Source organism: Xiphias gladius, chromosome 6 (assembly GCF_016859285.1).
Source record: "Xiphias gladius isolate SHS-SW01 ecotype Sanya breed wild chromosome 6, ASM1685928v1, whole genome shotgun sequence".
Classification (NCBI taxonomy): Eukaryota; Metazoa; Chordata; class Actinopteri; order Istiophoriformes; family Xiphiidae; genus Xiphias; species Xiphias gladius.
The window spans coordinates 16,899,296-16,925,246 of NC_053405.1; the positions used below are offsets into that span (position 1 = coordinate 16,899,296).

General features: G+C 40.0%; 1 protein-coding gene across 4 annotated transcripts in view; it reads left to right on the forward strand.

The window, feature by feature from the left end:
- Positions 1-1,694: 1,694 nt before the first annotated feature.
- osbpl9 (oxysterol binding protein-like 9) overlaps positions 1,695-25,951 on the forward strand; it is a 32,807-nt gene continuing 8,550 nt past the window's right edge. Inside the window, exons 1-9 of one of the 4 annotated variants that reach the window (XM_040128118.1) lie at positions 1,696-1,902; positions 3,771-3,821; positions 7,327-7,405; positions 15,485-15,561; positions 19,725-19,820; positions 20,417-20,464; positions 21,841-21,870; positions 21,957-22,007; positions 22,595-22,633. In XM_040128118.1, the coding sequence (XP_039984052.1) occupies positions 1,792-1,902; positions 3,771-3,821; positions 7,327-7,405; positions 15,485-15,561; positions 19,725-19,820; positions 20,417-20,464; positions 21,841-21,870; positions 21,957-22,007; positions 22,595-22,633 (582 nt within the window). In that variant the 5' untranslated portion in view covers positions 1,696-1,791. Of the gene's footprint in view, positions 1,903-2,205; positions 2,531-3,770; positions 3,822-7,326; positions 7,406-15,484; positions 15,562-16,690; positions 17,110-19,724; positions 19,821-20,416; positions 20,465-21,840; positions 21,871-21,956; positions 22,008-22,594; positions 22,634-25,951 lie in introns of those variants that run through there. The other 3 variants (XM_040128120.1, XM_040128119.1, XM_040128121.1) reach the window with 3 other exon arrangements.

A 25,951-nucleotide genomic window follows, 5' to 3' on the forward strand; every position in this document is an offset into this window, starting at 1 on the left:
TTCCAGAATCAAAGACATTTCCGATCTGGACGTTTTTTCTTTTTAAGCAATAAAACATGTAAAGATTCGATCAGTGATATACAGTGTCAATGAATTGATTGGGTACCAATGGTAATCCCCCCCCCCCCCCAAATCTGATACCTGAACCGACTACAGCATTTCTGCTCATTCTCATTATCAGTCTTGTGCATTGTCTTTATTTATGTTGCCTGCATTTATTCTGTATATCTGTTGTTTTTTTTGTTTTTGTTTTTTTATCTTCCGCCTCCCTGTTTTGGAGAGCAGCTCTGGAGAATGTGTGTACACATCATTATACCAAAGGCCACTTCTTCAGTTGTACGAGTGCAATGTAAACCAACACACAAACACACACACAGACACACCATAATGGAATATGTGAATCTAAACAGGGATGATAAATGGCAGAGATGTTAACATTAACTTTTTTATTGTACAAAATATATATTGTTTTTTTTGTTTTTTTATTTAAAGCTCACGTTATATTACTGTGAAGTTCTGCTTATCAGTGTTAAGCCTATTGTAAATAATAAAGATATTGAATACTGTTTTGATTTTTGTTGTTGAGCTGCCTTTAACAGTTTTATCATTTTTAGATGAATATTCATGATTGAAATTAGGCACATTAGCCTCTTCAGCCTCACAGACACTCCGTCACTCCGTGTGAGGAGTCGACACAATGCTTACAAGTCTTTAAATTAATGTGAACCTTTAAGCCCAATATAAATGGAATGGAAATTGTAAATGGTAAAGCAGGAAACAAATGAACCTTTAGATACAATATGATTGACACATGCAAAAGCCTTTTTAAAATCAACTTTGAACTTTACAGTAAATTCTAGTCAACATCCATTAAAGAGACCAAAGACCTCACTCTGATTATCCATAATGTACAAGACATCCAGTTTTTTTTTTTATCAGTGGATGTAATTTGGCAACAATGCAAAAATATCCATTTGAGTTTTAATATTTAACCCAACATTATGTAGCGTCAGTTGAGCACTGGAATAGCAGAGTATTTGTGGTGATGTTCATGTGAAGAAAAAAAAGCTATTTGGACTGCATTTCACAAGTATTTTTTCCTCAACGATAAATCTACTGACTATCTTCTTTTATTCTCTTGATTAATCATTTGGTCTTTCAGATGTCAGAAAACAGTGAGAAATGCTAATCATTTCAGAGGGAAATACTGCAAAATACTTTTTTATTTTTTGTAATCCAACTTTTATACAAAGCTGCAGTAGCTGTGGCTGTAGTAGTCACTTTTAAGAGTTTGCGTACAAAACATGTTTTACATCAGTTAGTAAAATATGATGCATTATAACAGATTCAATTAGACTACCAAAGTGTGTATGAAGTGTATACTTCACACACGCCCTGGCGAACTACAACAGTAACGGACTTCTTATTTGTTTATGCATCAATAATGATGATCCAATAATGTAATAGTATATTACATTGTATAGTACATTGTGTTGATGTTGCTTCTACACTTTCGTTTCAGTAAGATTCTGAATGCAGGAATTTCATTTGTATTTTAGTGGGGTAATGCTACTTTTACTCAAATCTGAATCTGAATGAAATTCTACCACTGAATACATACATAGGGAATTTTGGGGTGCATCATCATCATCATCATCATCATCTCCATCACCACCACCACCACCACCACCACTAGCCTCTTCATCACACTTGTCTTCATCAGCAGCATCCTGGCCGTGACGCCCGTCCACACCATATCCGACTCCTCCCCAACCGTAGCCTATTGTAAAGATGGCGTCTATCATGGAGGGGCCGCTAAGCAAGTGGACTAACGTCATGAAAGGTTGGCAGTATCGGTGGTTTGTTTTGGACTACAATGCCGGCTTGCTGTCGTACTACACGGTACGTTCGTTCCCACGGTTTGCAAACGCTCAACCGATCCGCTCAAGAGGTTACCGAAGGTATAAGTTGCCGCTGGTTTGTCAAACCCGAGTGGGAGAAGGGCCTTGTGTTTGTCAGGAGTTGAGCGTCTCAGCTGGCACAAAGAGGCGAGTCTCCCTGGTGACAGATCCGCCCGTTGACCAGTAGCAACGTCCCTCATACACCGACCGACGAATCGAGTCTCGGCGGTCGCTCCACACTTCCGCTAACGCAGCTAGCTTTGCGAAGCTAAAAGCTGAAATGCACAAACACGTCGAAACATGGTTGTGAACAGTTGACAGCATTAGGTGAGAGGGAGAGGCGTACTCGTTTATTTCGGCGAGGCGACAGTTGTCCCCAGTGATAGCCGGAATCTCGCTGTTTTTGGCAGCCGAGTAGCTAACGAGACACCGCGGGAGGAGACGGTGGCGGCTAGACGTTCGGTTCACTGTAACGTTACTCTGATAAGTAATGTCGAGAGTAAAGCAAGTTGTAACGAAAGTTGTTTGGACACCTGCATGAAAGCGATGAAGTGGTGCCTGGCGAGACGTGAGAATAAACCTGCAGTTTCTGAACATTTCGTGGCAAAGACCCACAGAGACTGATACAGGTAGATTATCAAGTCAAAGCAGAGTAAATGGAGTCTGAGAGCATTTTCATCCAGTACCTGATTTTAGAGCTGAAACTATAAATTGATAAGTGGATTGACAGAAAATTAACAAACTATTATATAAGTCGATTAATCACTTGATTTTCCAAGCAAAAATGCCAACCATTTGCTGGTATTCCTCTCTCTTATTTAACGATAAACTTTTTTATTAAAAGTTGGATGAGCATTCTTATGGAAGCCCATAGTAACTAAACCAAAAATAAGTAACCGGATATGTTTGAGTTTTGGAGTTTTTTAGTTGGACAAAACAAGCAATTCGAATGTGTCGTGGTCTGGTCTGGGATATTGAGATAGGCGATATTAACTATTTTCTGATATTTTGTAGACAAAATGATAAATATAGAAAATAATCGGCAGATTAATTGACAATAGAAAAAAAGCTTAATTGTAGCCCTAATCTGCTACATATAAGAAAATGAATGATGTAAATGTATTTTATCTTAAAGCATGCAGTAACAGTAAATTAAATTGTAGCTTTAAATCCAAATTATCTCTGATATCTTAACCATTATTTTATAATATGTTTTTCAGAAGAAAAAAAAAACACTGCTACACTGAGTCTTCTCTCTTAACTCATACCGAGAGCGGAGACTCTTATTTTATAGTTGGATGAAATTGCTCATTGATATTAATAATTTTACGACATACAGGACTACCTTACTATATACCGCAGATTTTTTCAGTTAGCCTTGTAAATAATATGGAGCTGGCCTGTTACAATAATCTCTACAAACAGATTTGGTTTGAATTTTTCTAATTTAACAAAAAAAACTTCATGCTCCAGATGTGCATGGTATCTGTTTGAGCCGTTTCCGAAGCAGACATTTTGACTCATCATATTAGAAGAAGCCCAAGTGTTACTTATAACATTAACGTTAGCTTTGTTCCATTTACGTGTCCTAGTAAGGACAGAGTGACAGCGAGGCAGCATGCATAATACCAGGACCCTGAAACTGAAGGAGCTAAATGGGAATTCGGCCATCACCGATTTAATTAGTAACAGCTGTGCTTTTTCTACTGTGCCATGTCAGCATAGGCCTGTTAAAATAATTTCCTCTTGCACTATCTAGCACAGGTTTAAGCAATAATTTAAAAAAAAAACTTTGACAATGTGTACCCTGTCCTGTGTGCTGTATACTGACTGCATTAATCCCGTATGCGTACTGTTTTTGGTTTACAGTCAAAGGACAAGATGATGCGAGGATCCAGAAGAGGCTGTGTGCGACTCAGGGTAAGATTCTTTGGATCAAGGCTGTCCTGAAAGTTGACTTTGATAAATGAAATGTGTTACTTTGCAGGCGTGACTGAGTTGCTTGCCTGCTTTACCAAGTATTTGGAAGTGCTCTGATAAGTTCAAGACACGTTTGTCCTATGTGCAGTACAACACACTCCATGTATGAGTCTTTGACAAGATTTGCTTTGTCGTTGCAATCCCTCTGAACCATAAATAGGCTGTTGGACTACGCGCAGTATGTCGCAGTCTTGTTTGCCAGGGAAAGAGACTTAATGTCCCAGGGAGGTAATTACTGCACTAAATGTCAGATTTTTTTTTTTTTTTGGGCTAGTTGAACAGGTTTCCTGCAGCCATATCCACAGCTCTATTGCTACACTGATTTAGCTTTTCCAATGAAGGCGTATGACCTTATAATGTGTTTTCTGTACTGAGTAATGTCCACTAGATGGCAGCAGTTACCCTACTACAGTATCTGCTTTATTGCCTCTTACAAGGAGGGGAAGGTAAGATCCCTAATGCAGTTACATTAGCTTTTCAAGAGACTGTTCCTACATTTTTACTGAAAGAAAGAGCTTTAATTTCCTGAAAAACATAGGGTGTTGTATTTGTCCATTGGGAAGAATATCAGTCAGCAGTGGATATCTCATAGCTGTTTGTGAAAATCCGAACAACTAACTAGTCTCCCTGTCCTGTGCCTTTTACTGTACCTCTTGACATGATGACAACTGTATTGACTGTGATGACAACTCTGTCATTGCAGTGTACCTTGTTGATGTGTATGACATAGTAAACAGGTTTGAGCTTTTGTTGGCCATTGAGGCTTAAAACAGTTGTCTACATGTATCAGCTACTGCAAAGCCTCATGTTAGAGTCTTGTTAAGTTGTCTCCGCTTCTTGCTTTTTGAATGAAATCTCAACAGGTGCCTCCTTAAGGTCTTTACTGCTTACTTGACCTTCTAGCCCGTCCTGGACTGTTTGTGAAAGCTGAAGTAGGCCTTGTTCTTGTCCTCATCCAAATTCCCAACTTTACAAATTGTTAACTTTTAGACCCCAGCTACATTCACACGCCAGGACCTGAACCTGCCTGGCCTAACCCTGTCAGCCACATATCGAGTGTCTCTTGTCTTAGTTGTCAGATGGCCAATTATAAAATCGAGGAGGTAAAGTTTCTCATGAGTTTTAACAGAAACAGAGGTGAAGGACGCTCTTTTTACCAACCCACCTATTTTAGGACAAAAGACATTGTTAGCACCCTGTTCCCACTGAAGGGAGGAAGTATCTCCTGAAACTACCTGAAAAGAGGATCCAGCATTATTTACGGACATATAGTCATGTGTCAGAATTTCCAGTTAGGGCTGGATAAATGTGACACAATTTATTGCAATACAGTAAATTGATAATATGCATCATGGAGCTGAAAAATGAATCACTGTCAATCTTGTTAATGGCAGTAGCTGTTGAAAGTGTTCAATTCCCCTGGGCTTGTATTTTTTTGTTTTACAACTTTGAATCTGGATGTTTTGGATTTTTGACACTGATCAACAGAAGAAAAAAAGACACTTTAATGTGAAAACATCTTTACAAATTAAAAAAATAATAAGATGTTAAACTTCTAAACAATGTTTTTACAAATTGTATGCCTTTTGAAAGAATAAACAGCCTTGTCATAATCTGTTTTCAGTTTGTTTGTTTTGTTTTTTATATAGCTTTGTAGCTAACCCTGATCCCTGTATTGTGCCAAACCCTGAGCTGATTGTGTCAGTTTCAATTTCTTACAAAGTATTTTTTCCCATTATGTTTCTCGATCTGTGGTCCCGCTAAACCAGGCAAGTCTAGTTTTTTTTTAAAATAACAGTATAGCAATAACCTCTAATGTGGTGTTGAGTTGGTTGTTGTTGGATTATTTTCAACTGCCACGACGGAACCAAGTTTTTGAACTGAGTCAAATTATTCAATTTCTGTCCCTTCTCACGTCCTAAAAAATAAATCTGTAGAAAAAAGTAGAGCCTACTACGACAGCCCCTCAATAAATCATTACCATTGTGTTTCAGTTTTTGGTAATTCATGAGGTCATACTTTGTGGTCAGCAAAAAGAAACAGCTTAAGGCACTTTTAGGCAGAGCAAGGAAAACAGTAGGTCATATTAGTGGTTTAAAACATTGACTGGCATCAACATGGCACGGTCTTCAATCAGGGCAATGATAATTAAAAAAAAAAAAACGTATTACACCTGTTGTACTTTATAGAATATATAGAACTTTATGGAATTTCGTTCCATGAAATAACAACAGAAACAACATTTTTCACAGTGATTTTAAAATATTGCAAAATAAAGATTTCACAAATCAGATAATTTAATGTAATGCATCCCCATCATGAGTTACACCAATGGCACAGTGTTTATAATCCGTTTCTTCATGCACCTGGATGTATGCATTAAACGCTCAACACCTGTGAAGCACTACTACTCCTTCCACAATCAGAAGACTATCATTATGTTACTTTACTCAGTCCTTTAGGGAGTCGAGTACCAATGATAGTTAATTTTTTTTTTAATTTTATGACCTGCATTTATATCTGAAAATACTTTTGTAGAAATGTATATGTAGTGGCAGTTTTTTGTGTTTCATTCATACATTCAGTCATCTTTTAGTCAGCCATCCATTTTCCCTCACCTAACAGTAGACCGGCTTGTCTCTGATAGTAGGGCCTTTCCTGTAAGATACCTCGGGGGGGAATTTGGAGAAAAAAAACTAAGCACAGGTTTATCTCTGAGTATCCCAATTGGATTTTGTGTTATTAATTTGTTGACCTTCGTTACTACAACACATCACAAGTTACTGTACATAGCAGACCTCTTGGTATTCCTTTAAGTTTTTAGTCAAAACCCAAAGAAAATGTTCTGACACAATGTGATTGGAAGGTGGTATTTATGGAGATCTATCTCCCTGGACCACAGAGTATTTTACAGATGTTTATATTATTTTAACCAGCCCGTGTAGTTGTTGTTTTTATTATTTGTAAGTTTGGTTCTAAGGAAGCTTTGAGTCACACGCCCTGTTTCTGTTGCTAGGAGCTAATGCCCCAGCTAGCCCGCAGGCCATTTCTCTGCCGTTGGCTGCTAGCTGCTGGATCCCGGTGTCTGTTTCTCTCCACCCTTCCTTGCCTTTCTCCTACTTCGCTCTCCCAAATCCCACCTCCTCCTCATGTTCCAAAAGGCTGCGTGTGCGTGTGCGTGCGTGCGTGCGTGTGTGTGTGTGTTAGTGAAAGAAACACAGTGACTGTGAGAAAGAGATAAGGCAAAAGGAGATCGAGCTTTTGAAGGAGAGAGAGAGTAAAGTGCTGAGATAGAACAAATGATCATTTACAAAAGTGACTCAATCAGGGGGCTGCATGAACATGTGGAGGGCATGAGGATAGAAATGGAAAGTGGAGTATGACGTGTCCCACTGTCTGACTCCCTGCTTTCTCTCTCTCTCTCCCTGTCTCTCTGTTTGCCCAGGGAGCTGTGATCGGCATCGATGACGAGGACGACAGCACATTCACTATCACTGTGGACCAGAAGACTTTCCATTTCCAAGGTGAAATATCCCCCTTTTTAATGTTGTTCTCTTTATGCGTCTCCCCCTCTTCTCTGTGTTGCCATCACTGGCTTTCTTTCTCTATGATCTCTTTGCAGCCATTCCCTGCTGTTCATTTGCTCTCTCCCTCACTCCCTCTCTCACTCGTCTTTCCCTCCCCGCCTTTTAAAGACTTGGATTGGTCTGCTCTAATGTCAGGAAACACATGCACACAGGCATCTACACAATGTCAAAGCATGCTGTGCGCATCTGAGCCTTTTCTCCTTTCCCGTGGAACCTCACCAAGCTCTGTGAAGTTGGACTGACATGTATTTCTATAGATAAGCAAGATTTGCGAGCTACACAGATTCCTCTGGAACAGATCAAGCAAGTAAGGCTTTTTTTTTTTCCTTTCGGTCCTCCCGACTGTGGCTGAGGAGGAAGATTCCTGCTTGTGTGCAGTTGAGCCTCTGGGAGTAATAAGGGAATACTGCTGAGCTGGAAGCTGAGCTCAGGTCTCTTCTGGTCGCTGCCGCTGTTCGCCCTTCGGTACACCGCTGCCGCTGCTCGCTCTCTAACAACCAGTCACTCCATAGGGACAGGATTGACTCCCAGCTACAGCATCGCCCCCCCTTCCCGTCCTGCCAACCTTTCCCTCCTTTTTTGACAAGGAGCTCTCCAGTACACCGCAGACATCCTTTTTTATTCTGTCATCCATCCAGGTCTTTAACTAACCTCCTCCACCTTTCCTTCATCTCTGTCCTCCGCTCCATCCATTTGTATCCATTTTGACAACACCAAACCCCTCACACTTTACAACCAGCACCTTCCCTGCACCTCCTTCTTGAGGGTCACCAGCCACAGTCCATGGGCCACCCACACCTCACGCTTCCTCCATGCCTTCTCCCATGTCTGTATTCCGAAGCTGTATGCTGTGGTTCTACAAACGCAAGGGTAAGGAGAAAACTGTGCACGCCTCATGGTCCGCATGCATGCCAGTCCAGGGGGAAAGGATTGAGAGGAGGCGTTGTTTGTCTGTCTTCTGGGATGTACAGTAAGGGTGGAGCAGCAAGTTCCGTAAGAGTCAGGTGCATTGGTTTGTTATGGAGGTTCAAGGACAGTTCAGAGCAGTGTGAAGTAGACTGTTTAGTGGCTGTCAGCTGTGAAGAATTACTAAGGAAGGAAGAGTGTGTGCAGTGCCCCATATTAGTCAAATACTCGTACAGACAAGGTGTATTATTTAGAAAAGGATGTTTGCTGTTACTGGTGTTTGTCCTGTTCTTCGCTGGCTTTGCAGGTTTGGCGAAGCAATGATGTAATCTTTTTTCTTTTTTTCTTGTCTTTTTGTTTTTTCTCCTCAGGAATGTGATAATTGTATGCCTATTTCCATACTGATGCGTTCATCAGTGAGTAATAGCTGAAATGTCATGATCTTAATTTACTGTGGATCTCAGTTAATCTGAGTTTTTAGCATCAGCTGTAGAGCATTTGCTTCATTTTGTACTTTCACTTGTGGTTGGATATTATCTAAATGACCTGAGTCTGAGAGACTTCTACATCATTGAGATAGCAGGAGAACATCACAGTGTATGCAAATGCCATTCTAATTCAGTGACCCCAAATTTGAGAACAATATTCGAAAACCTTCATTAATGCAGACAGAGAGGGAAATTAATATCTGGATCTGGCATAAAAAGACAACACAAACAACAAAGAAGATACAATACGTGTAGTAAATATGAAGATGCAATACTATAAGATATTAGAGTTTGAAAAAATTATATATAATGTAGATTTTTTTTTTTTACCAAAACAAGTAAAAAAAAAAAATTGACCAAACAAGTAAATATTTACTATTTTTAGATCAGTTAAATCAGCAGTGTGAGAATTATTATCTTTGAAAGCAGCATTGCACATGAGACTCTGAACCTGTGCATAACATTGCAACCCCCATGATTATCTTTTTGTAAGAGAGAAAACAGTGAAATGTCATTGTAAGACACATCTGCTCTCCATATACCCAGAGGAGCACTGGATCATCTCATGTATCCCTCCTGGACGAACAGGCAGAAAATTAGCAATACATGTGTGCTGAACATGAGATTCAGGATACATCAGTGGTTCGCTTGGATAGAGATGCACAGGATGTCAGGCAGGAGGAGATTTCTCTGTTACTGTAAAACAATCCGGATTTTGGCATGTTATGCAGTCAGTCTCCCAGGATTCACAGCGACATCTGAATGTGTCTGTCTATATGTGTAGAGAGAGAGATTTTATTTATATATAGATATATAGATATAGATATATATAGAGATAGATAGATATAGATATCGATATCTATATGACATACATACACACACCTTTTACCAAAGTTTAATGACCAAAACTTCTGCTGATGAGCAGCTCAAGTATTTTTTGTTTTATGCTGTTTTAAAAAAAAAACAAAAAAGACTAGTTTCCATGATACTTGCTCTTATAGGGCAATCCAGCTCACAAGGTGAAGTGTAATTCTGAGCTGGCCGGCTACTGTGCTAGTGGACTACAGCGCTGTACTGTCTTTCTATTTAGAGAAGCATCCATTATTCATCAGCCCCTCTCCTCCAGCGGTGCATCAGAGTTGCCTGAGAGCCCTTTAGCTTCCCCCTTTTCCTCTTCCCCCCTCTCTGCTCTCACTCACCCTCTCTTGTCTACAGTAGCTGTCAATCTCTTATCTTCTCCTCCCTCTCTGTCAGGCCGCCCAGCCTGCCCGGAGCATCAGTCCAGGATGAAAGACCCCCTCATGCTCTCTTACCTGTCCCTTCTCTCCAGGGTCCCTCCTCACCTAGAAGTGACTGTGTGCTTTCAGGGCGGTAATCTGGACCTGTGTATTTAGAAAGATGTTCCCAAGTGCAGATCCCTCCTGAATTAGTCAGTCCAAAGCAATATGATGTGTTCATTTTACATGTGTTCATTGCAAAGTATTGAACAGATACTTAGTTTACCCACCGATACAACATTACTTCATTGACGTCAGATTATATTCATTGTGAACTTTGTGCATTTTCTTCATAGCACATTTGGGTAGCTACAATCACAAAGCTTTGACAGGCTTTGGGCCCCCCAGTGGGAGGGCGGGGGGGCCCGCCCTCCCACTGGAGCATGTATTGAAATATTTCATCAGCGTGTCTGAGGATGGCAGGAATGGGGAAAAAAAGGGGCGGGATGAATAATTGACAGTGGCCTTTTGGAAAAAGAAGGAGCAGCATTATGGGGAGAGGCTGAGCATTGCAAAAGGAAATCTCTGAGATGGAAACCCTGATGACTGAAATGGGAGGAAAATCTTTTGGTTTGGAAAACACCACTGGCTTCTTTTAGCTTGTGTGAAGTTATCTGTTTGTCTGGACATGGTATCTGTCTACATGTGTGTGGTAAATGTACATGCTGGACATATATATTAGGATCATCTGTCTTTGTTTACTTGTCTATTATGGCATTCTCTGCAGCTTAGGTTACGATTACTACCTGTAGCTTAACTTATCTACTTTTAGTTCCCACATTCAAGCTGATATCCAATTCAATCTGGCAGATGTAAGTTAGAGATAGAAGAGTGTCTACAGGCACATATAACCAGGTAGTAGTGGAGCAAAAGATGGATTTCAAGATGACAACCTGCCAAAGTAACTATAACAAGAATTAAAGATGTACCAACCAAGTAAAAAACAGGCAAAGATTTTCAGCCATGTCCATGTTAAGTTAATTAAGAAGAAGACCATGATGACTAATTTCGCAGTAGGAAGTGGCATATTGTTAGAAAAATTGGTCGGAGAATTGCTTGCTTTACAGTTGGTTAAGTATTAGCATTGAAATGATACCGGACCAAAATTAAAATTACTTTTCATATGGATATAAGCTGATGCCAGCAGAATGCCAATATATTGGTAATTATAACAGTGTTCTATTGCATTTTTCAGAATGCAGTTACAGAATAAGAAAAAATAAAATAGCCAAGGGGTTAATGATGCAACACAATTTCAGTATCCTTTGTTCAAGTCTAAACAAGGACCATGGATGTTCGTTTTAACTCCATTTCCTGCCAGCTTTTTCCTTTAGTTTACACAATGTCATAAAGGCCAAAATGGCCATAAAAAAAAAAATTGAAACCATGAAATGTGAATTAAAATCAAATAAACAGAATAGAGGGCATTCATATGACATCATCATACATAGAAGTTAGTCACTTCCCCCTAAGTGGCAAACACACAGACACGCTGGGCCCACACAGTTAGAAACGTGCATTGAAAAAGACAGCAAAAATGTTAAAGAGCTGTTGAGCCCTGACTACATAAACAGTTTGAAAGAATTCAGGCATACGTTTTTACATACTTCTGAAAACTAAAGAGAAAAGGAGCAAATTGATCACTGCAATTCAGTGAGACTGTTGTAATCCTGGTTCCAAAATGTGGATAAGTAATTACAGTTTTGTTTTAGGTATGTCACATTTTTGAGTAAAATAATACCTTAGATTCTTTTTGGAGTATTAATTGACTGTCGATTACCTTTCAAATGTTCTCTGTATGATGGTTTAGTTTACTTCTACACTGTCAGACTTGTACTTCCCACAGATCATTTTTGATTCTGATGACTTTTACAGTAGATCTTTTAAGATCTAAGATTTTGTTTGTTTTCCTCCTCCATCATATCATCCATAGTAGGTTTGCCATTCAGTGTTGGTGAGAGGGGTTGTATCATAAGAAAAAATGACATCAACTCATCATACCCTCTACAGCGAATGTATTTGTCTGGGATCAGCTCCCCATGGTGGATATGAGGCGACCTCCACTGTCAGAGTGGACATCAGGGTCCTGAACTGCAGCCTGACTGGCTCTGTATTGACTCTGTATGTGGAAACTCAATGTTTCCTCTGGTAATCGGGCTGTTCAGTTTGCAACTGAACAGCCCGTTATTTGCGCTCTGTACGTTTGTATCTATGATAAATCTTCATCTAATATCTGTCAGGGTCTGTCTGTATTCATTTGGAAGGTGTGTGTGGGTGGATTGTTTGGAGTTTGTTGGTGGGAAGTACAGTACCTTCTGTATGTGCTTGTTCTTCTAATAGCTGTGCCTCTGCTCTCCTCTAGCAGAGAAGCATCAGAGCCTACAGTAAATGAGGTTTAGTCGACACACCTTCCTCTGTTATTACAATACTTAGCAGCTTGCCTGTGAAACTCCTACACTCTTACAGGGTTGAAAAAGTATCATAAAACTCAGAGTGTGTTGTTAATATCAGGGTTGTGCAGAGTTGTAGGAGAAAACTTTACTTTGGTGACTTTCGGACTTTTGTACCTTTTTGCTCCTCTGTTAAATTTTCATAATTGCTGCAAAACAGCATGTAACAAGCCCTTTAAACCCTTTGCACTGTAAAGGACTAGAAAGTATTTTCACTGTGAACTCAGAAACCAGGGAATTCTCATCATCTCATCTTGAATGAAAGACAAATACAGTATTCTAGATATTCAACCCTTGGAAAAAGATTTTCAATTCCCCAAGGGTCTTTTTTTAATAAGGGCATCTTGTCATTACAAGTCTTACTATCCCAGCTACTAACTTCTGAGAGACACCTATTGGATAGCAGGATATCTACTGTATTACACTTTGGTAGATGGATAGTTGTAAATCTTATCCTATCTTGTCCATTCCTTTATTTTTTGCTTGCCCTCCTCTCCTTATCTGGATCAAGGCAAGTACATGTTTAAATGATAAAACTTGCTTGTTGTGGAATAGGTAACTGCAGACTAACAATGGAGGTTCATGTCAGATGACAGCCACTGTCATGATTTACAGTGCGTCCCCTCATGTGACTGCCCCACAGGCTAACTCAGTTACTGCTCACACCCACCTGGGAGAACCAATTGTGGGGGTAGACTTGAGCCACGGACTAGGACAAATATTGGACTTGTGACACAGTTCATACATTTACAGTATTTGTTTTTGTCAAATGGCCCTGCTGCTACCTCTCCTGTGTCATGAGTAGTGCTACACAACATTAGCCACAGTAATCTGTTCCTCTGGAGAGTCTGTTTGGCCGAGGGGAAAGTGAAAGGGCAGTGAGGCGCTGTCTGAGTGGATTGGCCTGAGCCTCGGCTGCCTTTTAATGTCTTTAAAAGCTTTTCTGCTGTAGCGCTGCTCAGCCTCTGTGCTGGCACAGCCATTCATCGGCTGCACCCGCTTGTTTCGAGCTCAATGAAAAACGACTCTTACACAGGATGTAGTTTTTCAGCTAATTCAGTGGCATATATCTTATTAAGTTCTTCTTTCACAGCTTTTAAAGTTATAGATATTTGACTGAAGCAGAACTAAAGCTACTTGTCATACGAGAACTGAAAACTTTCAATACTTGAAAATACAACCTGACCCAATGGAGTTCAGTTCAGTCCAGTCCATCTGGTGGCAGCGGACAAAATATTGTATCCCTGTACACCACTGGCAGCAAAACCAGTCTGTGTGTGTTGCACGTGTCAGGGCCTGTAATGGGTCACTGCTTAATGTCACTGGCTGTCTGTTTTGTTCTCTGTCTTTGCTCTGAGGGTTCAGCCTCGCCCTGTTTCATTTCACACTCTGATCCCAAAAGCTTGATGTGAAAAATCAGGCGAGAACGAGTACTTCCTCACCACTCTGAAGGAGCTTTAACTCCTCATGTTCACAATGATCAGAGGAATATTGATTCACCTGTCTTTATCATACATTGGCCTTGGAATCAAAGCTTAGTACGCCGACTAATTCTTTCACACGCCACAATTTGAGTGCTTGGTCAGATTCTGAGTGTTAAGTTATTTGTATAGATACTGGCTGACAAATCATTTAAAAACATTTTCTACTATAATTAGTTACTATCCTATCGAACTTCACTTCAAAATTCTCTGATTGAAGTTTATACTTAAATCTATCATATGAAAACCAACTTTATTTAGATTTGTTTAGTACAGTAGCAAAGCTAAATAGCTGCCAAATTTTAAGCTGCTATTTAGGCACAGCCCTAACTAGCCTTACTCATTACTCAGACTTAAAGGAATAGTTTGACCTTTTGGGAATCCCACTTATTTGCTGTCTTTCTCTGGTGTCGTTATGATGAATATGAAGCTACAACTAGGAGATGCTTAGCTTAGTTTAGCATAATCTTTGAAAGCAGGGGAAACAGCTAGCCTGCCTCTGTCCAGGATAATGTGCTGGACTATTTCTTGGCCGGGCACAGTAACTTTCTGAAACGAGAGGTTGCCAGGCAACCAGCGAACACTTTAGGAAGTGACTGACCTTGCCAAGAAATAGCGTGGCACATAACCACCGTAAAAAGGACAGTGTGTAATATTTACACTTAGGTTTTTGTATGGATTAATCAAACCCCACACAATGTGTTATTTAGTGAGCTTTAGACGTGTGGGTAGGCAGATTTTATTACCCACTGAATTTTTGGTTTCCAGTCTAAACTAACCAGCTGCTGGGTGTAGCTTCATGTTTAATGGGAAGGTATGAGGGTGTTTTCAATCTCCTCATCTAACTCTCAGCAGGAAATACGCCACAAACATATTTCCCAGAATGCCAAACTGCTCCTTTAAAGCCATTTAAGGACATACTTCTGCCACATGAACTCTCCATACATCGGTCTGCAATTGATTTGCAGCCATGATGTTAAGTACTGATCTAAATTGTTTTCTTTTTACTGGCTTATTTGATTTTATTGTTTCCTCATTCATGTTTTTTTTTTTTGTCTGTGTTGTTTGCTTCAGCTGTGACGCAAATTGTTTGCCTCTATAATATAAAAAAATACGCTATACAAGTAAAGCTTATGGTTATTGTCTTATTTGTGAAACTGCATATACATACATTATGATTATAGATTCTTCAGCCCTGAACATGAAGTTAAGCAAAATTAAAGTATTTTAGATAAAAAGCAAACTCTCTTATCAAGATGGATGCACAGTTCCCATGACCCGCATCACCAGCACTCATGTCATTTAACTGTTGTGTCGTGGTGTCATTAGTGTGTAACACGAATGTAATGGCTACTGATGGTGTTTGTATGGAAAACTTGGTTCACTGGGTGTGTCTGTGTGCTTCTGCCCTCAGCCCGAGATGCAGACGAGCGGGAGAAGTGGATCCACGCCTTAGAGGGAACTATCCTCCGTCACACCCTCCAACTCCGGGTATGTGACCATACGCTTATTGCATATGTGTGTATAAGTGTAGGTATATATGTGTATGTATGTGTGTCTAATCCATCCAGTATATTTACAAGAAAAAGTTGTTTGGCTGTGGAGCTCGATTGTCAACATCTGTCTTTGTAGTTTCAATATTTACTATACATTTTCCTAAGCAAACATACAATTTTTTGCAATACCTGAAGTGTGCACTGATAGACTGATTGGTGAAACCCTCAAGTGAAGATAAATATGTTACCTAGATAGGTAACATTTCATTTTGGGATTTTTATTGAACCTCAGATTACATGTATTTGCATACACTATAAATCGTGTACTGTGCACCACAACACCCATATGATGATGTTAAAACTAACTTTTAAGCTTTATGTCTCTTGCTTGTACTGGGTGTTTGTTTTTTGTTTTTTTGCCGAACAGAGCAGTTTAGTCAGTGATGAGTCTTGTTGGTGTAAATAGAAATAACGGTGACATTCGTGTCATCATAAATGGAGGACGTTATGGTAATATGTGGCTTGTTTAGACTAGTATTTGGACCAGGATTTTTAGTTTTACTGAAAGACTGTTTAACTGCTGACTTGCTGGCGGTGTTTTTTGTCCCACTGGTGTTTGTGTCTGTTTTCTTGAGTGTTGAGATTGAGTGTCTCAGCCAGTTCTCTTTCGTGCTTCTCCTGCACTCCAGTTGTTTCCCTGCTCAACCTTCTTCCTTGCTCACCTTCTCTAAACCGAGTCTTTCTCCCTATACCCCACCACCATCATCTATGGGCAGTTCTTTCCACTCATCTCCTCCTCCTTTTCCCCCTCATGACCAGCCTTTTCATTTGCTTTCCCTCCCTCCTTCCTTTTTCCGACTACCCTCCCTCTGTGGCAAATCCTTCTGATGTGCTACGTGTGCCTGCTTGTTTTGTGCGCACGCACACACACACACACATACTCACACTTTTTCAGTGTTAGCAAGCTGCTGACGTGACATCATGTGACCCAGCAGTAGCCAATCAGAGCTCAGCTTGTTTGCTCAACCAAACATCTGCCTCGGCTGCCTCAGCCAATCGGTGTGGCTGTTAGTGCTTGTCCCTGTCAGCACTTGCTGCTGCTTTGTGTGTTTTCTCTTCTGCCTACATGAGAGGAAGTGTGCCTTTCCTGCCAGGGGAGGGTCCTGGATTAACTCAGCTCTGTCTGCCTCATACCAAACGCTCAGCTGATAACTGCTGCCGAAGGATATATTGTAGCCAGACTGCCAGCCCAGCTAACACACAGTCTGAAGGCTGCCGTGGTTTATATTGGCAGACTGCAGACAAGAGCAAGAGGAGGAGATTGTTTTCTGTTTCTTTGTGGAGAAGGAGGGGGGAGGAGGGAGAAAGAACGCTAACTTCACCAGAGCTGGAGGTTTGTTGCTGTAGGGAGAGAAAAGCAGAATAACGAGATTAACAAAGGAAGAGAAAGAGAAAAAGAAAACGATCTTGTGTCAGGCTAAATGGCCTGATGGGAGAGATGTACAAGGTTTAATGCAGCATGTCCATAGGAGCGAGGCACCAAGTAAGTAAAACACAAACACAAACGCCACTGCACCATAGCAAGGAGAACTTAAAGGGCTGCAGTGCGCAGCTGGGGCATCAGCATTTTAAAGTGGGTCACACTGCGTTGAAAGACAAATACAAACAGGAGGGAGGGGGAGGGTGCAAGAGCAATTTTGTTTGTCTGGGGTGGTTGGATGTGTTTGTGAGTGCTTATGTGTAAGACTTTACAGGCTGCTCTAAAGGATTCCCACTGTACAATACACCCACATACACAGGGACCCATAGTGTGAGTGGTGGAAATGAGTGGGCGTGGAGATATAGACGTAATATGGGAATATTTCAGGAAACGTGAAGAAGTGAGCAATATGACGTGGTGGTATGGTGGCTGTTTATAAACCAGCCACCTGCCTCTGACTTTCTGCTTCCAAACTTATCTGCTCTCTCTGTTTTTTTTTAAAAAAAAACAAAAACAAACACTTCTGCTCCATTATGTGTGTTGACAAAACATGGGATACTGTATGGTATGTAATAATGGGGAGTCATTTTCCTGCTTTAATTTTGTTTCTTCAGTTTCATGGCCAGTTGTAAAGTACAGTATGGTATACCTACCTGTATAACACTAACTCTAATATACAGGCCCTTTGGTAAATACTGCCTTTTAGATACATACATGCATATGTATGCGTAATGCACGTATGCATCTTCTAGTGTTTTTAGATTGAATTTCTTGGTGTTGTACTCTATTGATTTATGTTATAAGGTGTTTGTGTGTTATTTTGTAAATACTGTAATGTTGGAGTGGGTATGCAGAAGGGAGTTAATCCCTACTGTATCACTATGTAATTTGAAGAAGATTGATGTTATGTTGTATAGGTGTGTTTGTACGTCTACTCCCTGTATGTGCAAAGGTGCCTGTAGATGTTTTTGTATTGCTCTTTATTTGGCATTGTTTTGTTCAGCTTCAAGTAAATTGATCATGAAATGTAATGCCTCACTAGAAAGATAACAGCTCTTTCCCTGAAAAAGTGGAGTGACTTTTTTCCAGTCTAATATGAGTAAGTAACCAGTCAGGACAAGTTGCTGTCTCTGGAGAGACTGTGCCAATTCAACAAAGGGCAAATAGACACATTGATACAGCATATAAACATTCCTATCTGAATTATAACATTGTTTTCCATTTAGGTTTTTGGCTCAGGCCCTCATGTGGCCAGCTATATTTTTCAGTCATGCTAACAACGAAAGCACCTTTGATCTTTTGAGGAAGTTTGGCCAGTGAACTGCAGGCTTCATGGCTGCTGAGTTAACTCAGACTTTGTTCTCGATAAAGCTAGCATGTTTTCACAGTTCAAACTTTGGCAGGTCTCAGGCCCGGGCAGTCGCAAACTGTGTTTGGCTGTTAATGGCTTTTCTTCACGTTCCTATGAGATTGTCTTTAGCAGGAAGGAAAACCCCCTCAAACTCAGGACACAACAGGACTGTGCGGTGCAGCAGGTCCAAAGCAGCGGTAGCACCCAAAACGGTTTGATAAGAGCCTGATCTACTAACAAGATTTCTGTTTGATTGCAACAGTTACTATCAATTTAACTATTACTCTCTGCTTTTTTCATGCAAGAGGTGTTCAGTGTTTTTCCATGTCAGACTTACTGCTGTGTAGTGGTAAATTGCACTGACACGCTGTGTTACTCATCTGACTGATTTGTCTGGCTTGACGTAGAGGGGTTATTGTGCTCTCACTGGTGCCGAGTGTCATGACTGTTGACAGCCTCCAGCATTAAATAGGAGCTGATTTTTAAAGGAAGTCTTTTTTGTGTGTGCATTTATCTGCCCATTTTCCTTCTTTCAGTTTTGTGTCACAGCCAACGGGATTGTTCTGGGTGCCTGGGTGAGCTCAGAAAGATAGAGACAGATGCGCGATCATGTCTGTTCTGCCAATAGTCTAATAATTACCTTTTGATGGATATTATGTAATGAAATTGTCTGTGCCTGAGTTTCGCCTGAGTTTGTGTCTGTGCGCCCGTGTGCATTGATGTGTGGAGTCTGCATTTTTGATGGGGCTATTAAGGGGAGCTAATTACCCATAATGAACTTAAGCGCACCTCAACTCATTTACACACACACACACACACACACACACACACACACACACACACACACACACACACACACACACACACACACACACACACACACACACACACACACTCAATCAATAGCTAAATTCTCTCCAGCCCTGAGTTTCCTGATTTAGCTTTGTTGAAGCCTGAAATTCACTGGCCTCCAGTCAGTCAGTCAGTCAGTCAGCAGACAGACAGACCGACCTGCTGGCCTTTCATGTAGGCTAGCCTTTAAACAATAGTATTCATATCTCTCCTGGTACAGTACGTTGCTGGAAGATTCTCCTGAACTGTTGATGTTTCTGTCCACCATTTTGTGTAACAGTTTACAAAGCCTACATGGCCCAGCAGTGACAGATTTAAGCCTTTTTATTTAATGAATGAATGTGTGATTACATGGCCTGGAATATTGATAGTGTCTGTGTATTTTACTTTGAATATGCAATACCAGCATGATGTTTGACATGGATGTGGTTAGGACTGCACTGATGCTCAGCTGTGTTTGTTTCTTCATCCTCAGGAGGCTGAGGCAGGATTTGTTCCGAGTGTTCAAGACTTTGATAAGAAGCTAGCTGAAGCTGATGCCTACCTACAGATTCTGATTGACCAGTTAAAGGTAGGAGTCAATGTAGAAGCACCGATCCGTCCTTATCATTTCATCTGTAATAATTTACAACTTCATTAAGATGTTATAAATGTAGGATGTCTACCACTCACTTTGAAGTGTTTGGATAAAGATCCAGAGGTAATATAGTCCATTTGAAAAAATGTCCACATTCGAAATTGCAAATATATATGGCATATGGCATCATATATATGGCATGGCTTGGATTTGAATCTTTGTCATGACCTCGCTCTTACTTCATCTCTTCTTGTGGGTATTTCCATGCTGGTCTCATGGTCCCCTTCAGCGAAGAGGAAGTTGTTTAAAAATTAGATTTCTGGCAGTATGGTGGTAAAGTAGAAAAACCATGTATTAAAAGAAGCAGCAGCATATTGTCTCAGGCAGAAAATCTTAATGGAAACATTGTGATTGTCCTTTCCTTGGTGAGAAGAGCTCGCTACTTGGTGCCACATTATCTCAAGCCACATCATTTGCAAAGATTCACCTTCCGATCATTTCAGTACTTATTTCACTGTGGAAACTTATGGCTTATGTTCCATCTATCTTTTTCCCCTTTTCATCGCTTGTTTTCTGTCACTATCACACAGCTGTTTGATGAGAAGATCAAGGACTGCAAAGACGATGAATCACGAAGAGTGAGTACCAGCGGAACTGCTCTGTCCTTGTGTCTCAGCTCTCTGGTCCATGTTCTCGCCGTCATTAGAGCTGTGGCTAACAGCAGGGGAAACAGGCTGACACATAGAGCTGGGAAAGGAAAAATGATAGCTGTCAGTGTGGTACAGATGTTTGATATCTGTTGTTTGTCAGTGGTTAAATGCAATGCTTAAAAAATGGCTGTAAATTTTTACCTGTTTTTCAACATTTGTGGTGAGAAATTAATTTACAAAATTTGTCTTTTTATTTGAGAAACTAACAAAACAGATTTATATGATGTAGAACATTACTGTATTTTACCATGACATTGTACATACAGATTAGCCTATATCAGACAGACCTACTGAAACCAACATTTCCAGCCATATCTAACCAGACCAAAAATTGTCCTCGACTGACTGACAGGCTGACTGGCAGACTTCTGCTCAGAGACTGTACAGACTGAAGGACTGCAACTAATGATTATTTTTAGTATAGATTAATATGCAGATTATTTTCTTGATTAGTCATTTTGTCTATACAATGTCACAAAATAGCAAAGAAAGCCCATTATAGTCTTCCCAGCCCAAAAATGATTGTTGTCTGATCAAAAGTCGAAAACCCAAAGATATTCAGTTTGCAATGATATGAAACTGGGAAAGCAGCAAATCCTTACATTTGAGAAGCTAGGACCAGAAATGGTTTGGCACTTTTGCTTGAAGAATGACTGAAATTATTAGTCAATTATCAACATAACTGATATTAATTTTCTCGCAGTCATCTAATAGTTAGAGCTACAGACTAACAGACTAACACAGCTATTCCATCAGCTATATATGGCACCTTGCAAGCTTGTGTATTAAATAACTGAAGACATGTAATTTAGGAACTATTGTTAGAACCAATATACTCTTATTAAAGTTCATAACTGACTAGTACTTAACGTTACAGTTGCATTTGATTTAATTTGACTTGATTTTCTATCTTTTCATGACCTTTCAGACTACAAAAGCACATTTACTTCTAAACTTAAATTAGTAAGAGAGAAGAAGTATTGAGTTTTGGTGGAAAAGGCAGTTGAGTTTCAGGGTGTAGTAGCCTCCTGTTTTTTACCAGCAGCAATGTGATTCACTTCCCCTATGAGATTAACACAGATTTTTTTTTTTCCCCACTTCGAAATGTCATGGTGACCAGGCTATTCACTATGAGAAGTTGTCTAAAATGTTGCCACAGTCCAGTTGGAGATTACATTGATGTTTTCTACTAGTTGTGCTTTATTTGCTGTTAAACTGACTGAATCAGCAACCTCTGCCTTTGAAGCTTGTTTGTTTTTTTTTAAATTGCTTTTGAATTTTACAGCCCTCTTTTCCTTTTACAGAAAATTGAAAATTTGAAAGAGACTACCTGTGTAAGTCAAAACACACTTTCCTTCCTGTCTTTAAGTTTGGCTGTGAGCTCTTAGTGGATGAATTCCTTTCTGTTTTCTTCTTTCAGAGTATGGTAGAGTCCATCAAGCACTGTATTGTACTGCTGCAAATTGCCAAGGTAAGTACGATAAGAGTGCATGTTTGATTCACCTCTCTGTAGTTTGGTCTGCCATTTCACTATAATCATTGTTCTTATGATACCACGTCAGCGTGCACTGTTTGTTACCATGTGTGTGTCTCTGGGATAGTTCCCTGCTTACAGTTGCTATCTGGGCTAGCGGTTAATGAGGGTGTAGCCCAGTATTCGTTTCATCACATGTTCCATTCAGCCCTTTGGCAGGAAGTGGCGCAGTCATTTCTCCTTTATGTTGTTGTTACATAACAGTTTAGGTGACCTTTTTAAAAAAAACAAAACAAAAAAAAAAACTCAGAACATGTTTTACTCATGAATAACATTCTATGATGATTACAGATTGGCATGATGAAGCAATCCTGTCCTTATTGATTATTAAAGAAGTGACGAGATTTTACCATGTGATGAAAGGATTACTGCATGTGGCATGTTAGTGTATATTATGAAGCTCCGTGTGATGAGAGGGATGGGTCTCATTGCTTTCCACACCACACATGCTCAGGATGCTTTATGAAATGACTCTTGAACCTTCCTACACAAGTAGCCTAACATTGTCTTCTCAAAATTTTAAGGACCAAAGTAACGAACAGCAACACGCAAACGGACTTATAGTAAGTTTGACATTCTCTGTCCATGACAAAAAATCGAAATCAAAAAAACTGCTAACTTTCTTTTCTTGCTTAATTTACTCTACACTGTAGAATCTCAAGCTCTGTCCCTCATGTCTGCCACCTCTATCCTCTCAATTAAGTTAATATTTTCCTGATTTCATCTAAGATTTAAAGTCTTTTTTCCATGGTTGGGAACTATTCTTTTCTTCATCGAGATACAAAATGTATTTGTGTGTGTAAAATTTCTTACAGAAAATGCAGACTATGTATGTGCACAGACTATATATGTGTGTTTGCATGCCTGTATATGAGGGAATGTTGCACTTCACTTCACCCACTAATTAGAGTCAACTAATTCACCATTGATTTACTGTGTCCACAATGCCCGCTTATTGAACTACTGAGCACTAATAGGTGGAAAGCCATCCAGAGAGCACTTTCCCAGCTCTGCAGGTGTCCTGTCTTCATATCAAAGGCCATATCAGGATGTTTCATCTGCAACATGTACTGTGTATTTAATGTTACTGTCAACTGTTTTTCGAAGTATTTACTTTAGGTTTTTAGATTGATTACATATTTTCCAGGCAGCTATTGCTTTTGTTTCCTTTCAATATGTTGTGAATATCAGTTTGAACCTTTTGAAGCATGCATTAGCTGGATAATCTATCACAGAAAACATGTAGTCTTCTTTTATTTCAAGTAACATTACAGCCATGTCATAATGAAGTTGTAAGCTGTGACTCTTAGTTTAAGGAAACTGACCTTTTGTGAGTTTTTAGAGTGGGCTGACTATAAACTTTTAAATTGAATAAAAAGCCAAAGTCAGATAACCCTTTCACGCATGTCCATGTTTGCGTGTTGCTTATCTTTCAGGTTTATTTTCCAGACAGCATAGGTTATAAATGCAGTACTTTCAGCTGCCAATTCTCAAAGGGATTTTTTTTTTTTTTCAGTCCCCGCTCACAACTGTATGTCCATGCAATCTTTATAGCAACCTTTAAAAAAAAATGAAAAGGGGCTATATTTTTACGGAACTGTGATGAATTACGTATCTCTATAAGGTTGTTGTGGTGGGGCAGAAAGGAAAGACGAGGGGATGTGGACGGGAAAATGGACAAATGAATCATAATTTGGACCACCGTACCATGAAAAGAATTTTTGTAGCTTCCTGGAAGGTAGACAATAAATCAAAAACTTTTCATTATGCTTTAGAAAATGGTAGGTAACATAATCTGAATGGGTTATTGGTAATGGACTAACACAGGGACAACATCTTGTGTGTGGTCCTTGAAGCCAGAATCCCACCGGGGCCATACATCTCATAGGTTTGCATTGCTCTTATAGCTGACTTAATCTCACAGTCATTACGAACAGTATTATGTAGTAAAAATAGCACAGCATAAGCTCTGTCTACACATCTAACTGCACATGCTTTTTATGCCATAAGCTTTGTGCTGTAGCTATCGTTTCAGCTTAAGAACATCTAAATGTCTGTCATGTTGCCTGTGCCCCTATAATGTGAAGCAAAAGATAAATGCACTGTAGACCTTCGCTTAAATTCTTGAAACACTAGCAGGATGTTAGATCGACCTTGTCAAGCACTGCACTGCCAGGGGAATTGCCGGGAAGTGCAGGAATCATTTGACCAAGCACACTAGAAGGCTGTTCAGTATTTATCTGTCAAAATAATTTATGTGCTGTGATTGGTCTAGGTTTGCTCTGCTGTTCAAGCTACCTGCTACTTTAATATTACATTCACTTAAAAAAAAAAAAAAAAAAAGTTGATCATGACACAGTGCTTCGAGACGTTTTTAGCTGTAACTCTTTCCCTCCACCCATTTTGCTTTATCTGTGCCTTGCAAAGCCACAGGCTGGTCCCACCATGACAGACCAATATTTCTGTAATTGGCTATAATTAGTAGACCTCACCTTACTTTCGTGGAAACATGTGGACAAGGCAAGCATTGGGAAGTGTGAAGGGGAAGTAGAAAGGAAGGAATAGAGCAGGAAGCTTAAGGATAAGAGAGAAGTGTGAACTGAAGGGAAAAAGGGAGCTGAAATGTCTGACCAAGTTTCTCTGCATGACGTTTTCTGCCTCTGATTACAACTTTCTTTCTGTTGGACATTGACATATTTTTGGTGGCAATTATCAGAACACAAAAAACATCTGAGATCTGAGCTCCAAGAAGTATTTAGAGGAAAAACAACCATTACTTCACATCACAGCTCTTCTTTCACTGTTGTCAGTATCTTTCATGCAACATGCTCAGTCTAGTATCCTGGGGTTGTGGAGGCCTTCTGTCAACTTTCTGGTATTCCAGTCCAACCCTGGTATCTACCCCTACTACGGTATCCTCACCCTCACAGTGAAATGTCAGGGCACAGACATTGTAGTGACTCACAATGCCTGTTCCTGTTTACAGCCTCTGCCAAGGAGGTTATGTTTTTGTCCTTGTTTGTTTGTTGGTTTGTTTGTCAGCAGGATTACTCAAAAAGTACTGAACCAATTTGCATCGAACTTGGTGGAGGGATGGGGCATGGGCCAGGGAAGAACCCATTCAATTCTGGGACAGATCTGGATCATTTACTGTGAATTTGAATTTTTTTCTCTGAAGTCTGGTATATGTTGTTTGACATTGGCACCAGGTATAGGTCAGATTTGATTAATAGGAACACACATCACATTGAATAGACTTAATTTCAATACATCCAAAAGCCCTGAGGGTAAATTGTTGGGGAATAAGGGTCGATATGGTTTGACTATGTTTGCTCGTGTTGTCAGCGTTTTTGTCAGTTGGGTCATTGGTGCCAGTGACCCCATTTCACCAAGCCAACAGGCTGCTTTGTATTCGTATGCATGTTTGTGTGTGTTTGTGCCTGTAGTCAAATACATTGGACATATGATGTTAAGGTGGCACTGATGAGAGCAGGCCACTGCAGATAAGAATGTCCCCACTGATTTTTTTTTTTTTTTTTTTTTTTTTTTACCACAGGGAAATCAAAAGCCAGAGAGTTAAAATGATACACATTTAGTCTGCAGCCCAGTGGAGTTAATTAACTCCTTTTTAGACTGAAAGGTTGCTCAGAGTTCAAGAGGCGCTGTTAGTTATTGTGTAAAGGTACTGCTGGCTTTCAGGCATTGTTGGTGGTTTCATATTGATTAGATTAATGAAACCTGGTAACGCCACTCTTTCCAGGAAATGGAGTGAAAGGGAATTGATCTGCCTGTGGTGGGTGAGGCATACATTATTTCCTTGTGTTGCATAGGTGTAGCATTAAGCAGATCTATAACCAATAAGCAAGCTGTGAAGTTGGTGC